Below are 13,307 nucleotides of genomic sequence, written 5' to 3' on the forward strand. Positions count from 1 at the left end.
TATAAATCACATTTTTCAGTGCTGTGGTAATCTTGAATGGTCACTAATGAACTGTTTTAAGCTGAGGACTGTTTATACAGATTAAAGAGACCATTTAGAATTAACATAGGTACATTCTTCCATTATTATGTTCAGTGCCTATCCCAGTATTTTCTAAATCAGCTCTGTTGTATCTAAAATTCTGAAAATAAACTAAAGAAATATAAGGGGAGACATCCAAGGGAGAGATGGGTGATTAAGTAGTACAAAAATAAATAAATAAATAAATTAGAGTAATGCTCTGGCCATGTGATAAAATGGGTAATAGCTTAAGGAATCGTACATCGAAATAAATATAAATGTACTAAACTTATGATACAATAAGATTCTGTTGGCTTTTGTGTGTGTGTGTGGAAATAGGACATGGGGCTTTGGCTGAGAGGTTTACTAAAAAAAATACAAATGCCCTGAAGTAAAACTCAATTCTTAGTGACTTATGGAAGTATCTTGCAATTGCCTTCTTTTGCAATGTTTTCAACTATTCAGTTTAGCAAGCGGATTTTACATCTATCAGGCTGTTTTCCATCTACGTATTAACCTGGATCAAATCATTAAGATCAAGCAAGGTCACAGCTATATAGTGCTGCCCGCTAAGGCTATTACAAAATAATTTATTTTTAAATTCTAATTGACTTGAGGACAACAATCTGTTTGAAAGAAAAAAAATTGTAAAGTCATCAGTTTCTCCTGAGGAAAAAAGGAATTGTACAAGAGGCTAATTTCTGTAAAAGGCTGATAAGACAACAGTCAACCACAATAATGCTAATATCTAGCTATGTAGCACCCTTTTCCTCTTCCCAGTGTAGATTATCACTTGTAGAACAGAACAACAAATATTGTGGGTTGGTTTCTTTTTGTAACAAGAAGAATATTTATCATTAGTTCATTTGTTATGAGATCTTTGTATCTTAGCCTAAACTACAAACATATAGAGGTAATTTGAAGAGGAAATGAGTCCAATTTAAACCATACTAGGAGTTTGGAATATGAATACAAACATAAACTAATCAATGAAAAAAATTATAAAGAATAACAGAAAATGAAAGTGCTATTTATTTGAAAATAACCAAACAAGGCGAATTCCCTGTGTCCAATCACACTTGGCCAATAAAGAATATTCTATTTTGTTCTGTTCTGCTCTGTTCTACTCTATTCTAATTCCATTCTATATTCCATTCTGTTCTGTTCTGCTCCTTGTTTCTTTCCTCCATCCACTTATACCATTTATCCCATATCTGATAGTATTCTGTTTCTTCTTTTCCCTGGATTTCTTTTGTTAATTTGTCCATTTCAGCACAGTCCATAACCTTTCTTATTATTTCATCTTCACTTGGAATTAATTTGTTTTTCCATTTCTGGGCAAAGGCAATCCTTGCTGCTGTACTTATCTGTAATTTTAAATACTGAATTTCTTTTTTATATTTCATAGTCATTATTCCTAATAAAAAAATCTTCAGGTTTCCATTCTATTTTAACACCTGTTATTACCTCTAGCCACTTTTTGATCCTTTTCCAAAAAATTTTAGCCTCCTCACAGGTCCACCATAAGTGGCAGTATGTTCCATATATTGATTCACATTTCCAGCATTTTGGGGAGGTATTTGTTGAGATTTTAGCTAACCTTGTTGGTGCCAGGTGCCATCTGTAAAACATTTTGTACTGATTTTCCTTGTATGCAACTGATAGTGTCACTTTTAAATTTGTTCCCCAAATTTTTTCCCATTTATCCAATTCAATATTATAGCCAAAGTTCTGTACCCATTTTATCATTTGTTCTTTCACGATTTCCTTTTCCATTTTATGCTTCAGGAGAAATTTATATATTCTCCCTATCATCTTTCTATCCGAGCTATGAATTATTTTATCCAATTCGTGTGGTTCTGTTTCGATGTCATATATTTTAGTGTCATTATTGTGTTTAGTTTTGATTTGCAAGTAGATTAGCCAGTCAACTTTCATGTTTTGTTCTGCCAATTCTTTAATTGTTTTTAAATTTCCCTGTCCGTCAATTATGTCCCTGTATCTTAGCATTTTATTCATAGCTATAAAATTTGGATGGATCGTCCTTTCTGTCAGTGATAGCCAATTCAAGATTTTCAAATAGTGGATTTTTTTGATTTTGAGCCAGTTTTGCAATAATACTCTTCTAATTAAATGTTTTTGAAAGTATTTGTGCATTTTATTTTTATCATCCAATAGGAATGTATGCCAACCTGCTTGCAATCATGGCCTTTTAAGATCAAAATTCTTTTATTCTTTAGCTCTATCCAATCTTTCACCCATGTAATTGTTACTGCTAATGTGTATAATTCCCAATTTGGTAATGCTAAACCTCCCCTCTCCTTGCTATCTTGCATTGACTTTAGTTTAATCCTTGCTTTTCGTCCTTGCCAAATGAACCTAGCAGTTATTTTGTTTAATTCTTGAAAGAAAGTTTTACCCGGGTTAATAGGTGCGGCTTGCAACAAGAATAAGGTTGTTGGTAAAATATTCATTTTGACTGTGGCTATACGTTCCATTAGTGATAGCTGAATATTTTTCTAGCTTTCTAAATCTTTCTTTATTTGTGTCACTAGTTTATTATAATTATCATCCTTAATTGTGTAACATTTTTCAGACACCCAGATTCCCAAGTATTTCACTTTCTTAGTTATTTGCATTCTGGTTGCTAATTCTAGTTCCTCTTCTTGCTTTTTTGTCATATTCTTGATTATCATTTTTGTTTTGACTTTATTGATTTTTAATCCTGCCACTTCGCCATATTCTTCTAATTTTTCAATTAATTTCAGACTGGATTCTAATGGACTTCTAGAACAAATACTAAGTCATCGGCATAAGCTTGGGCCTTATATTCTTCGTTTTTGAGTCTCAAACCTTTTATTTCCTGGTCCTTCCTAATTTCATTTAATAAAATTTCTATGGTTAATATAAACAGCAAAGGAGAGAGGGGGCATCCCTGTCTGACTCCCTTTTGTATTTCGATCTTCTCTGTTAGTTCTCCGTTCATCAGAACTTTGGCTGCCTGACTGTTATAAAATTTTTCTATCATTTTTAAAAATTTCCTCTGAATTTCATCCTGTTTAATAGTGTTATTCTAAATTTCCAAATTACATTGTCAAATGCTTTTTGTGCATCAAGGAAAACCAGTACCATTTGTTTTTCTGGATGCGCCTTGTAATATTCTATTATGTCTAGGATAATTCCATTCTATATTCCATTCTATATTCTACTCTATTCTATTCTGTTTTGTTCTGCTCTGCTCTGTTCTGTTATACTGTACTCTAATTTCATTCTCTATTCCATTCACATTCTATTCTGTTCTGTTCTACTCTAGTCTAATTCCATTCTCTATTCCATTCTGTTCTGTTCTAGCTTACCCATTGGTCAAAAGTTATAGTCATTTCTAAACGATTTATTCTTAGTGTTTTAGATGAAGCAACCAATGTAGTTTTAGCGTGGTGTATGAACCAGGCCAAATAGATTCAAAGACGTGTACCCGGACTGGAGACTATGCAAGTGAATGAATGCATTAAAAAAACTCCTAAGCCATCAACAAAGAAGAAAAAGATATTAGCTTTGCTTACCAAGGCATGAGTTGCCCAAATCTGGTTGCTTTGGTCCGATTAATAAAAAAGCCTGCAAGAGGATCTGCAGCTGCTCCACATGCTCTGCCAAGGATCTGCACCAAGGAGGCCTGGAATGGTGGGATCTGGAAAAAAACCCAAGCAGCAGTTATCTGAAGTCCAACGTACTTATCTAAAAAAGCCATCAGTGCTAAATAACTTGCCCAAATCACAATATTTTGCCCTGTATAAAGCATGGACATTTTTGACTACAATGTCCTATGAGAAACTTTAGTTCATTTGAAATAATTTTATTCATCTGGAATTTGCTCCACATATTTAAATAAATATTGCATCATGCCATATTTTAATTGTAACTAATGGTCACCAAAGAGTTATCATGTTTATTGTCTCTGAAATAGGACAGCAAACCTTGAACTGTGCTTCATAAACAATTTCATTTGATTTTGTGTGTGTGTGATGTCATATAATCCACACTCCATAGATTTTAGAGGTAGTTTTTCAAAATATTGGACGAAGGTTACAGAAAAATACAATGAAAACCAATATTGCTGGTATGAAAATTACATGATTGGTCCATGAAGGCACCGACAGTGACAGATGATTCAAAAAAGATTTTCCCTTATTAGATCAAGAGTGAACCTCCCTCTGCTCTCTGAATGATGGGGAACGCTAAATGCGGAGAACATTGAGATGATAGTTTGGTCTATGTGTTAAGATGCTGTCCTACAAACCAGGAAACGGTGTGTTCTAATTCCACTTTAAGCATGAAATCTGGCTGGGTGACTTTGGGCCAGTCACTCTCTCTCAGCTAAAGTTACATCACAGGGTTGTTGTGCAGAAAATAGGAGGAAAAAGGAGTATTAGCTATGTTTACCACCTTGAGTTATTTATAAAATAGGAAAGGTGGGATATAAATAAATAAAATAGTTTCTATGAATCAAAAACTCACTTTTATAATAATCAGCTCGTTATAGGAAGCAGTGCAAAACAAATTGTGGAAATTTTTTTTTTTTGCTAAAATAATATAAACTAACCATCCATATCTTAATTGCTTTCCATGGCTTTTCTTCTCTGAGTATGGAATCCAGAGAAAAATTGAATAAACTGAATTAAATGTTAAGTTATCACACATGACATGACCAACCATGGCAATATCTTTATAAGATACCGGGAGCCCCTGAGAGTGAGTTGGGTGGCCATATACTATATTTTTTTTCTTAAATGAATAAATCTAAAGCTTAAACTTGGAATTTGAGGGTGCTTAGCAGGGGTGGGTTTCAACCAGTTCGCGGCGGTCCCTGCGAACCGGTTGGTCACCGAACCCGGAAGTAAGTAACTTCCGGGAACGGCGAAGGGCGCGCCCGCCCGCCCGCGGTCCTTACCCAGTTTTGACGAGTTCTGCGCTTCCACGCATGCGCAGGACGCATACAGCGCCTGCGCAATCGTCCAGGAGCAGCTGGAGCGTCGCGCAGATGCTAGTACGCATGCGTGCACCGCACACGTGCACGAGGACGCTGCCGGCCCCGAACTGGTTGGAACGGGGCGAGAAACCCACCCCTGGTGCTTAGACTTCCGAAAATGCTTACCCGAGCAATATCCAAGAGGTAAATTTGCAGAAAGAACGAGGTGGCACTGCTCGCAACCTGATTTGGAGCACCTCCAATGCCATAGCATAGTTTGCTGCACACAGAGAGTTTGTCTTCATGAGCAAGCTGAAAAGGTGAGGAAAAGACCAAAGAATTTCTTGAAAGTTCAGGACATGATTCAATATAAAGTTGAGGCCTCCTTCTACGTAATGCAATATAAAGACTTTATGACCGCTGTCAAATCATTCCTCATTTCCCTTCTTCCTTTTGGTTTTACCTTGTTTAACTTTTAGATTGACGAAAAGAACTGAATATCTTAAAAACTGGCTCATGAATTCTGGAATGGATCTTACCAATACTGTAATACATTTCGAGGATTTAATATTTTCTGTTGCTATGATCATCCAACTGGCCCTCCCCACAGTAAAATCCCTTGTACTTAGTTAAATGGGTATTAAGTAATTTTAATTTTCACTGGAGTGCTATTTATGTAAGGCAGAAATAAATAAATAAAAGTTATAAAAGTAAAGTTACTCTGAATATTATTTTAAATATGCTAGATTATCCTAATATTGTTCCTGATATGCTAGATTATCCTGATATGGCTTTATAATAGTCCAGAAAAAAACATATATGTCCTAGAATAATGTTGGAATTAGGGTCCATTCTGGATCGGACCCAAAGGTGGTCTGGTCCCAATGACTAATCCAGTTTGGATCCTTCAGAAAAAAAAAAATCTCCATCCTCTTCTTTTTCATTTCATTTTGTGAGGCTGTACCAGAGGTGGTATTCAGCAGGTTCTGACCAGTTCCGGAGAATCAGTAGTGGAACTCTTGAGTAGTTCTGAGAACCTGTAAATACCACCTCTGACTGGCCCCACAACCATCTATTCTCTGCCTCCCGAGTCCCAGCTGATCGGGAGGGAATGGGGATTTTGCAGTAACCTTCCCATGGAGTGGGGAGGGAATGGAGATTTTACAGTATCCTTCCCCTGCCATGCCCACCAAGCCATGCCCACAGAACCAGTAGTAAAGATTTTAGAATCCCACCACTGAGCTGTACCTAATGTGCTTCACCAATGACAGGAAAGTTAATCTAGACTGTCTGAAACATGTTTTCTTGTGCCTGTTTTCAAAACTGTTATTGAAGTTTTCCTTTTATGCTGTGCATTGAGAGAAGTTCAGGCAGGGCCACATGTGATGGCTCCTGCACAGACGCAGCATACGTTGTTCTGCTCTAGGAAAAGAAACTTGTTTGCATGGCATTGCCTTGCCGACTGGGATAAGCAACTGGAGCATTGAGGCAACTGCAGAAAAGAAAATACTATGAGCCATAAAATAATACCTAAAAAGCCAATCTGAAGAAAATTAGTGACACACAAGAAATATACCTGACGTTTATAGTGCAGAATATTATTTTTAATTAAAATATAGGATGTAAACTTAATAAATTGAAAACTGAAAGGGAATGGGCCATACAGGTAGTACTTGACTTACAACTATTCATTTAGTGGCTGTTTAAAATTAGAACGGCACTGAAAAAAGTGCCCTTTGATGGTTTTTCACACTTATGACCATTGCACCATCTCCATGGTCACGTAATCAAAATTCAGATGCTTGGCTACTGACTCATATTTATGACAGTTGCAATGTTCTGGGGTCCTTTTGCGACTTTCTGACAAAGTCAATGGGGAAGCCTGATTCCACTGACAACTGTATTATTAACTTAATAACTTCAGTGATTCCCTAATACAGTGTTTCTTAACCTTGGTCAATTGAAGATGTCTGGATTTCAACTCCCAGAATTCCCCAGCCAGCGAATGCTGGCTGGGGAATTCTGGGAGTTGAAGTCCAGACATCTTCAAGTGGCCAAGGTTGAGAAACACTGCCCTAATAACTATAACAAGAAAAGTCGTAAAGTGAGGCAAAATCAACTTAACCAATGTTTCATTTAGCAACAGAAATTTTGGGCTCAATTGTGGTTATAAGTCAAGGACTACCTATAAAGGGTATGAGCAGGGCTAGGGAATTACACGCCAATTTGCTAAATAAATAAATAATTCTATATAAATAATTCTATTGGAAGAGAGGACAAACTTTTTGAATAGGTTAAAAGCAAAATGGGAATCAGATATAAAAGTCCCTTTACTTTTAATTTTATGACTGACATAAAAGAGCATTGGAGTCAACGTTGGCCAAAATTAGGGAAAACTCATTTAAGTATTTTTTAAAAAGTTACTTAACATCAAGGAAACAGAACATGATGGATTCTAATATAAAATCATCGTACTGGAAAAAATGTAAAGAAATAGGTAATGTAAAGAAATATAAATGTAAAGAAATCATTTGTCTCTTTTAAAGTGGTTCAGTCTTTTTTGGTGGAAATTTTTATTAAAATAGACCAGGTCACAATCCAGGCAATTACATAAAATTTTACATTGGTCTATGAGAGAATAAGGCTAGAATGTAAGATTTTATAGAAAGACGGCAGCTCTGATCACGCTTTGCTCGCACAAGCATGAAGCCGAAGGCACCAGCCTGAAGATGGCGAGTGAGACCTCACCAAAACGTTGCGAAGATACTCTCAATCTTACACGGGAAAAGACCCGAATACGCCATGACCTGCACACACACGTACACATTGTTGTATTGTTAATTGCTGATAAATTCAAGTAAAGACAAGAAGACTTCAAACTTTTTTTTTTTAAATCAGTCCCACTCAAGGTGATGGACTGCCAAGATTAAAAAATGAAACATCTGCTTTGTACCAGGTATCTGTTCTTGTTCCTTGGTAAGAATATAAGAAATAGTAAATGCACTAATACAGTTAATACAAACTCTTATCATAGCACTTAAATCCTACTGGTTAAAGTTATTTTTCAGTCTCAAACAACATTCTGTCTCACAAATAATTATCAGCCTCACTTATCCCTACCCTGATGACAGAAAAACAATATTATAGCAGGCCTGAAATGGGCTGAGTAAGTCAAGAAAGCTCAGACATTCAGTTCAGAGCTTTTTTTAAAGGACAGAAAATAGTCATTTATTTTACTTCGAATGTCATGAACTTTCCTATTGTAACTAGTGAAAGAGATTGTTTTCCCTTTGTAAAACATGTTAATTGATTCACATAACATGGTAAGGAACCATAGTTTGTGAATACACCACTATTGGATGGGCTCACACAGAATTTGTAGATTGCAGGATTTAGGTATGTGCCACATATTAAGCCAACACTAAACCAACAATTTGAAGCCTTAGCACAATGTATGAATCAATTAATTAGGGGTTATATCTTGAATTTATTCAAAATTTGCATTTGCTTGTTTGTAGTTTGAGAGGTTGTGTGAAACTCATTTGTTGTGATATACAAATCATAATGGATGGGTCCAGACAAATATAGGTAGTATTCGACTTACAACAGTTTGTTTAGTGACTATTTGAAGTTACAATGGTACTGACTTATGACCATTTTTCACATTTACGACCATTCAGTATCCCCATGGTCATGTGATCAAAATTCAGACCCTTAGTAACTGGCTCATATTTATGATGATTGCAGTGCCCAGGGTCACGTGATCGCATTTTGCAAAACTCTGACAAGCAAAGTCAATGGGGAAGCCAGATTTACTTAACAACTGTGTTACCAACTGTACAATGGAGTGGTTCACTTAACAACTCAGGCAGAAATAACCATAAAGTGGGCTAAGACACACTTAACAATCTTACTTAGCCACAGAAATTTTGGCTCAACTATGGCTGGTTGCTTTGTGAATCCAACTAATTTATTCAGCAAAGCATGGTATAGCACAATAGTTTGGCATAATTTATTTGAAGTACTGTAGTAAAACACTATTTAGGACAGAATTGTGAACCAGATATTGTAGCTCTGGCTTCATACATTGCATTAATCCAAACCACCAGCATTTGATAACTTCAGCATGAGCCAGTCATTATCCTAGTTTGCATTAAACCAAGGTTAGAACTGCAGAAAAAACAATTACTACCAACGTGCCTTCCATTGAGGACCTGTACATTGCACAAATCAAAAAGAGGGCCATGAAATATTTACACACACCCTTGCATCCTGGACATAAATTGTTTCAACTCCTACCCTCAAAACGATGCTATAAAGTACTGCACACCAAGACAACTAGACACAAGAACAGTTTCCCCCCCTAATGCCATTACTCTGCTAAACAAATAATTCCCTCACCACTGTCAAACTATTCACTAAGGCTGCATTACTATTACTATTAGTTTTCTCATCGTTCCCATCACCCATCTCCTTCCACTTATGACTGCATGACTGTAACTTTGTTGCTTGTATCCTTAGGATTTATATTGATATTGTTTCCTGATTGCTTATTTGTATCCTATGACTATCATTAAGTGTTGTACCTTATGATTCGTGACGAATGTATCTTGTCTTTTTATGCACACTGAAAACATATGCAAGACAAATTGCTTGTGTGTCCAATCACACTTGGCCAATAAAAAATTCTATTCTATTCTATTTTATTCTAGGTTTGTTCCACCACACTTTTCATATTAACACCATATGTTTCATCATATTCATATTTATTTTGAGTACACAAAATTATAAATCCAAATCAACCATTTTACATTTTTGTGGAATGTGAGAATCCTGTCATAAGGCAGCCAGAAATTTCAAAGAAATTATGTACAATTTGAAAAGGCATCCCTCACTCAAACTAATAAGGAAGGAGCAAGTTTGTGTGAGAATAAATCCCCACTACTGAGTATATTGAAAAGAGCACCATGGGCTAACAGAAATGTGATGAATAACAAAAGAGGTTTTAAAGTACAACTGCATTGGTCTAAAATGTATGTTTTTGTATGTGTGTGTATATTTGAATTTTATAGCTGAATAACAATAATGAACTCCATTTAAAATATAAAATAAAGAATAATTCATTAATTATAAGTTGCTAATGCAGCTACTCCTGTTCTTCATTACTATCAGACTAGTCCAGTCAAGGCTGGAAGGAACAACAGAATATGGAGCTGTCAGATAAAATTCTAGAAAAGTCTTATCACCAATGCCTGCAGGCACTTTCTTTGAGCATTCATCTTTAAGAAAGTATTTCAGGAACTCACAATGCCAAGACAACTTTAAAAAAAAAGTTGCAAACGAGTTTTAAATGTATAATTTACTTAGTTTGCCTATTTGAAATTGGAAGTTAGTAATTCTAATAGAGCTTATTGAAAACAGTTTTAGAAGAATATTTTAAATTACAATACAGTATAATTTTCTTTGTAGCCCTCTGACTGAGATCTAAATAACACCATCTTCCTCATAATTATTAACATAATTCACTGAAATTCCCAACTTATGCCTAGATCATAGACTCTGACCTGGTTCATGCTTACGTAACCATAGTTTGTTGAACGCATCATAATGACTGTGCTTAGCCAAAAACAAACTTCTTCACCTGATTACCCCAATATCATTACCTATACAAGGTTTAACTTAAAGCATGTTTCTATTGGTTAAATACCTGAAAAAGGCAATGATTTTCACCTTTTATAGTTCTGAAGTTTTAAGATACACTTGTTTTTGTATCATTTCCAGGATGAACTTCATCCCAATATCTATTGCCATCATGGAGGGGGAAAAACAGACTGAAAATTTCTACTTTTTTTTCCTTCCCAAAAACACATCCCTTGTGGCCTGTATTATTCAGCTGGAATAACCCTAACATCATAATGCACCCTTTGGAAGGAGGATACCTAGAGTTACATATTGCACCAAGCCGAAATATGCTCATTTCACCTTGGTTTAATATGTTGAGTGACTTATAGAGGTTCCACCACAAAATCGCGGAGGACAAAATCGCGCTCGACGAAAGCGCGCATTTGACGTCATCACAGCGCGACGAAAACATCGCGCTGTGATCGAAAAATGTAAAAATAAAGCTAAAACCTTCCCCTAACCCCCCCAAACCTAACCCTAAACCTAACCCTAAACCTAACCCTTAACCTAACCCTAAATCTAACCCTAAACCTAACCGTTAACGTAACGAAAAACCTAACGCTAACCCTTAACCTAACGCTAAACCTAATGCTAACGCTGTAAACCTGACCCTAACCCTTAACCTAACCCTAACCCTTAACCTAACCCTTACCTTTATGTGAATCGGCTTGCTTTAATTTTAATTTTATTTCAATTTTTAATTTTTTTCGTCGCGCTGTGATGACGTCACATGCGCGCTTTCGTCGAGCGCAATTTTGTCCTCCGCGCTTTTGACGGGTCACGACTTATAAGACACTGTAAGCTTTATAGTTTTAGTCCCCTTGGAAATGATGCCACCAAAATGAAGGGGGCCTAATGCCCTGCTCTTGAAAAGGCATCTCCACAACAGATGGGCCAGCCAGATCACTGGTCAAGGAAAACCATCAGTTTGAAATACTTCCATTGTCAGTAGTTTGATCACTTTTTAAAGTTTATCTAAAATTTACCTTCTTACAGCTAAAGCTACTTCAATCTAGTTCTGCATCGTGAAAAAAAAAAGACCAAGCTTTTGCCTCCCTTAAAAGGAACAAGGGTTTTGATACTGTACTTGAATTCCATCATTCCACCAACCTCTTTTCTTTCCATATATCTTATCTCCTATTATCAGATGCCCAGCTGGGTAGTCTACTGCAGTGGTCTCCAACCTTGGCAATCTTAAGTCTGGAGGACTTCAACTCCCAGAATTCCCCAGCCAGCTTAGCTGGCTGGGGAATTCTGGGAGTTGAAGTCCTCCAGACTTAAGATTGCCAAGGTTGGAGACCACTGGCTACTGCACTCCCCAAAAGGGTAAGCACTGTTTAAGTCCATGAACGGGGAAACCACCAGGAACCAGGAGCTAGGAGCCAGATCAATAAGTCTAAGAAATATTGGGCAGAAAGTCAATGGTAAATCTCATGCAGTCGCCAAGACATCAATATATTTTTTTATTTAGTTTGTCAAATCACACTTGGCCAATGAAGAATCCTATACCTGTAACAGGTAAAGTATAAACGTGGACACGAGCAAAGGAAATGAGTATATTAGGAAATGAAATATTAAGAAGTCACGGGCACTCCAAAGATTCCTGGACTAAGGAATTTGCACCGCCTCCTTCGCCGTCTTGAAAGGATTCGGAGAAGCACCTTCGAAACCTTTTAAGGTTCTCCCCTGTCCCAATAGCGCGGGAACATGCCTGAAGAAGCCGGACGGCGCAAGCTGGAGGACCGCGAGACTCACCCCTTCGACCGACCGCCCCAGCGACTCCTCCGGCTCTTGAAAGTGGCTGGATTGACCGGTGTCTTGCAATGGAGGGTTCGGAGGCAGCTTGCCTTCTTGCCCCCGCGGCGGATCTTTGGCTCCAACACCTGCCATCCCAGTTTAGACAGTAGCCTCTCCAGATTTCTGCCACCGGCTTTTCGGCACTTGATAATCCGGGGCGGGACCGATCGCAGGAGGGAGCCTTGTGTGGAGAACACTGAAAAAAGCCAGCCGCTTTTCCCACAGCTTCGTCCAGAGCCTTCCGGACCCGTTCAGTAGGACACGGAATGTTCCTGTGCCGCGGAGAAGGAAACCAGCCTCACCTCGTGTCGGACTCGCGTCTTCTGGGCAAGGATACAGCCTGCATTTTGCAGCTTCCAGTTTAAGCGCAAAGCCCCGTGCGGGAGCCATGCATTGCACCCGAGTCTCAAATCATCCCCATCCCCTTCTCCCTTAAAGCGCAGCCTGCCCGCCCGGCACTGTTCTTTCACTGCACCCGAATGTTGCTCCACCGGGACACGCTGGGTTGGTTGGCGCAAACCTGTCGTTGTACGGAGCAACTTGTTAGTTGCCGCCTGAGGTGCGCAGGTACGCAGCTCATTGCATTTCATCTTGGAACTAAATTTGCAGGAAGGCGCTGGTTGCAACGACTGGAATGCAAGCCACGAGGGCTGGCTTGACGGTAAAATACAGTACACCATTTTACGGTAGTGGTTCCGTGATATGTGACCCTAACATTGAATAAATGGACTAAAATATACGGGCTTTTTAAAAGTTTTTTTTTCTTCCGCCTTTATTTTATAAATAAGGTGAGGAACATATC

At 37.7% G+C, this 13,307-nt stretch overlaps 1 protein-coding gene across 1 annotated transcript in view; it reads right to left on the minus strand.

Annotated features, from left to right (window-relative positions):
- The window catches only part of MFSD2B (MFSD2 lysolipid transporter B, sphingolipid), a 34,197-nt gene extending 21,195 nt beyond the window's left edge, over positions 1-13,002 (minus strand). The window contains exons 1-3 of the mRNA XM_087716955.1: positions 12,464-13,002; positions 5,213-5,338; positions 3,624-3,748 (exon numbers count right to left, since the gene is read on the minus strand). Coding sequence (XP_087573081.1) covers positions 3,624-3,748; positions 5,213-5,338; positions 12,464-12,598 — 386 coding nt within the window. The 5' untranslated portion in view covers positions 12,599-13,002. The remainder of the gene's footprint in view (positions 1-3,623; positions 3,749-5,212; positions 5,339-12,463) is intronic.
- Positions 13,003-13,307: the final 305 nt, after the last annotated feature.

This window comes from Thamnophis sirtalis, unplaced genomic scaffold (genome assembly GCF_051295495.1).
Source record: "Thamnophis sirtalis isolate CommonGarterSnake01/CBP01778 unplaced genomic scaffold, rThaSir2_p1.2 scaffold_5, whole genome shotgun sequence".
Taxonomy (NCBI): Eukaryota; Metazoa; Chordata; class Lepidosauria; order Squamata; family Natricidae; genus Thamnophis; species Thamnophis sirtalis.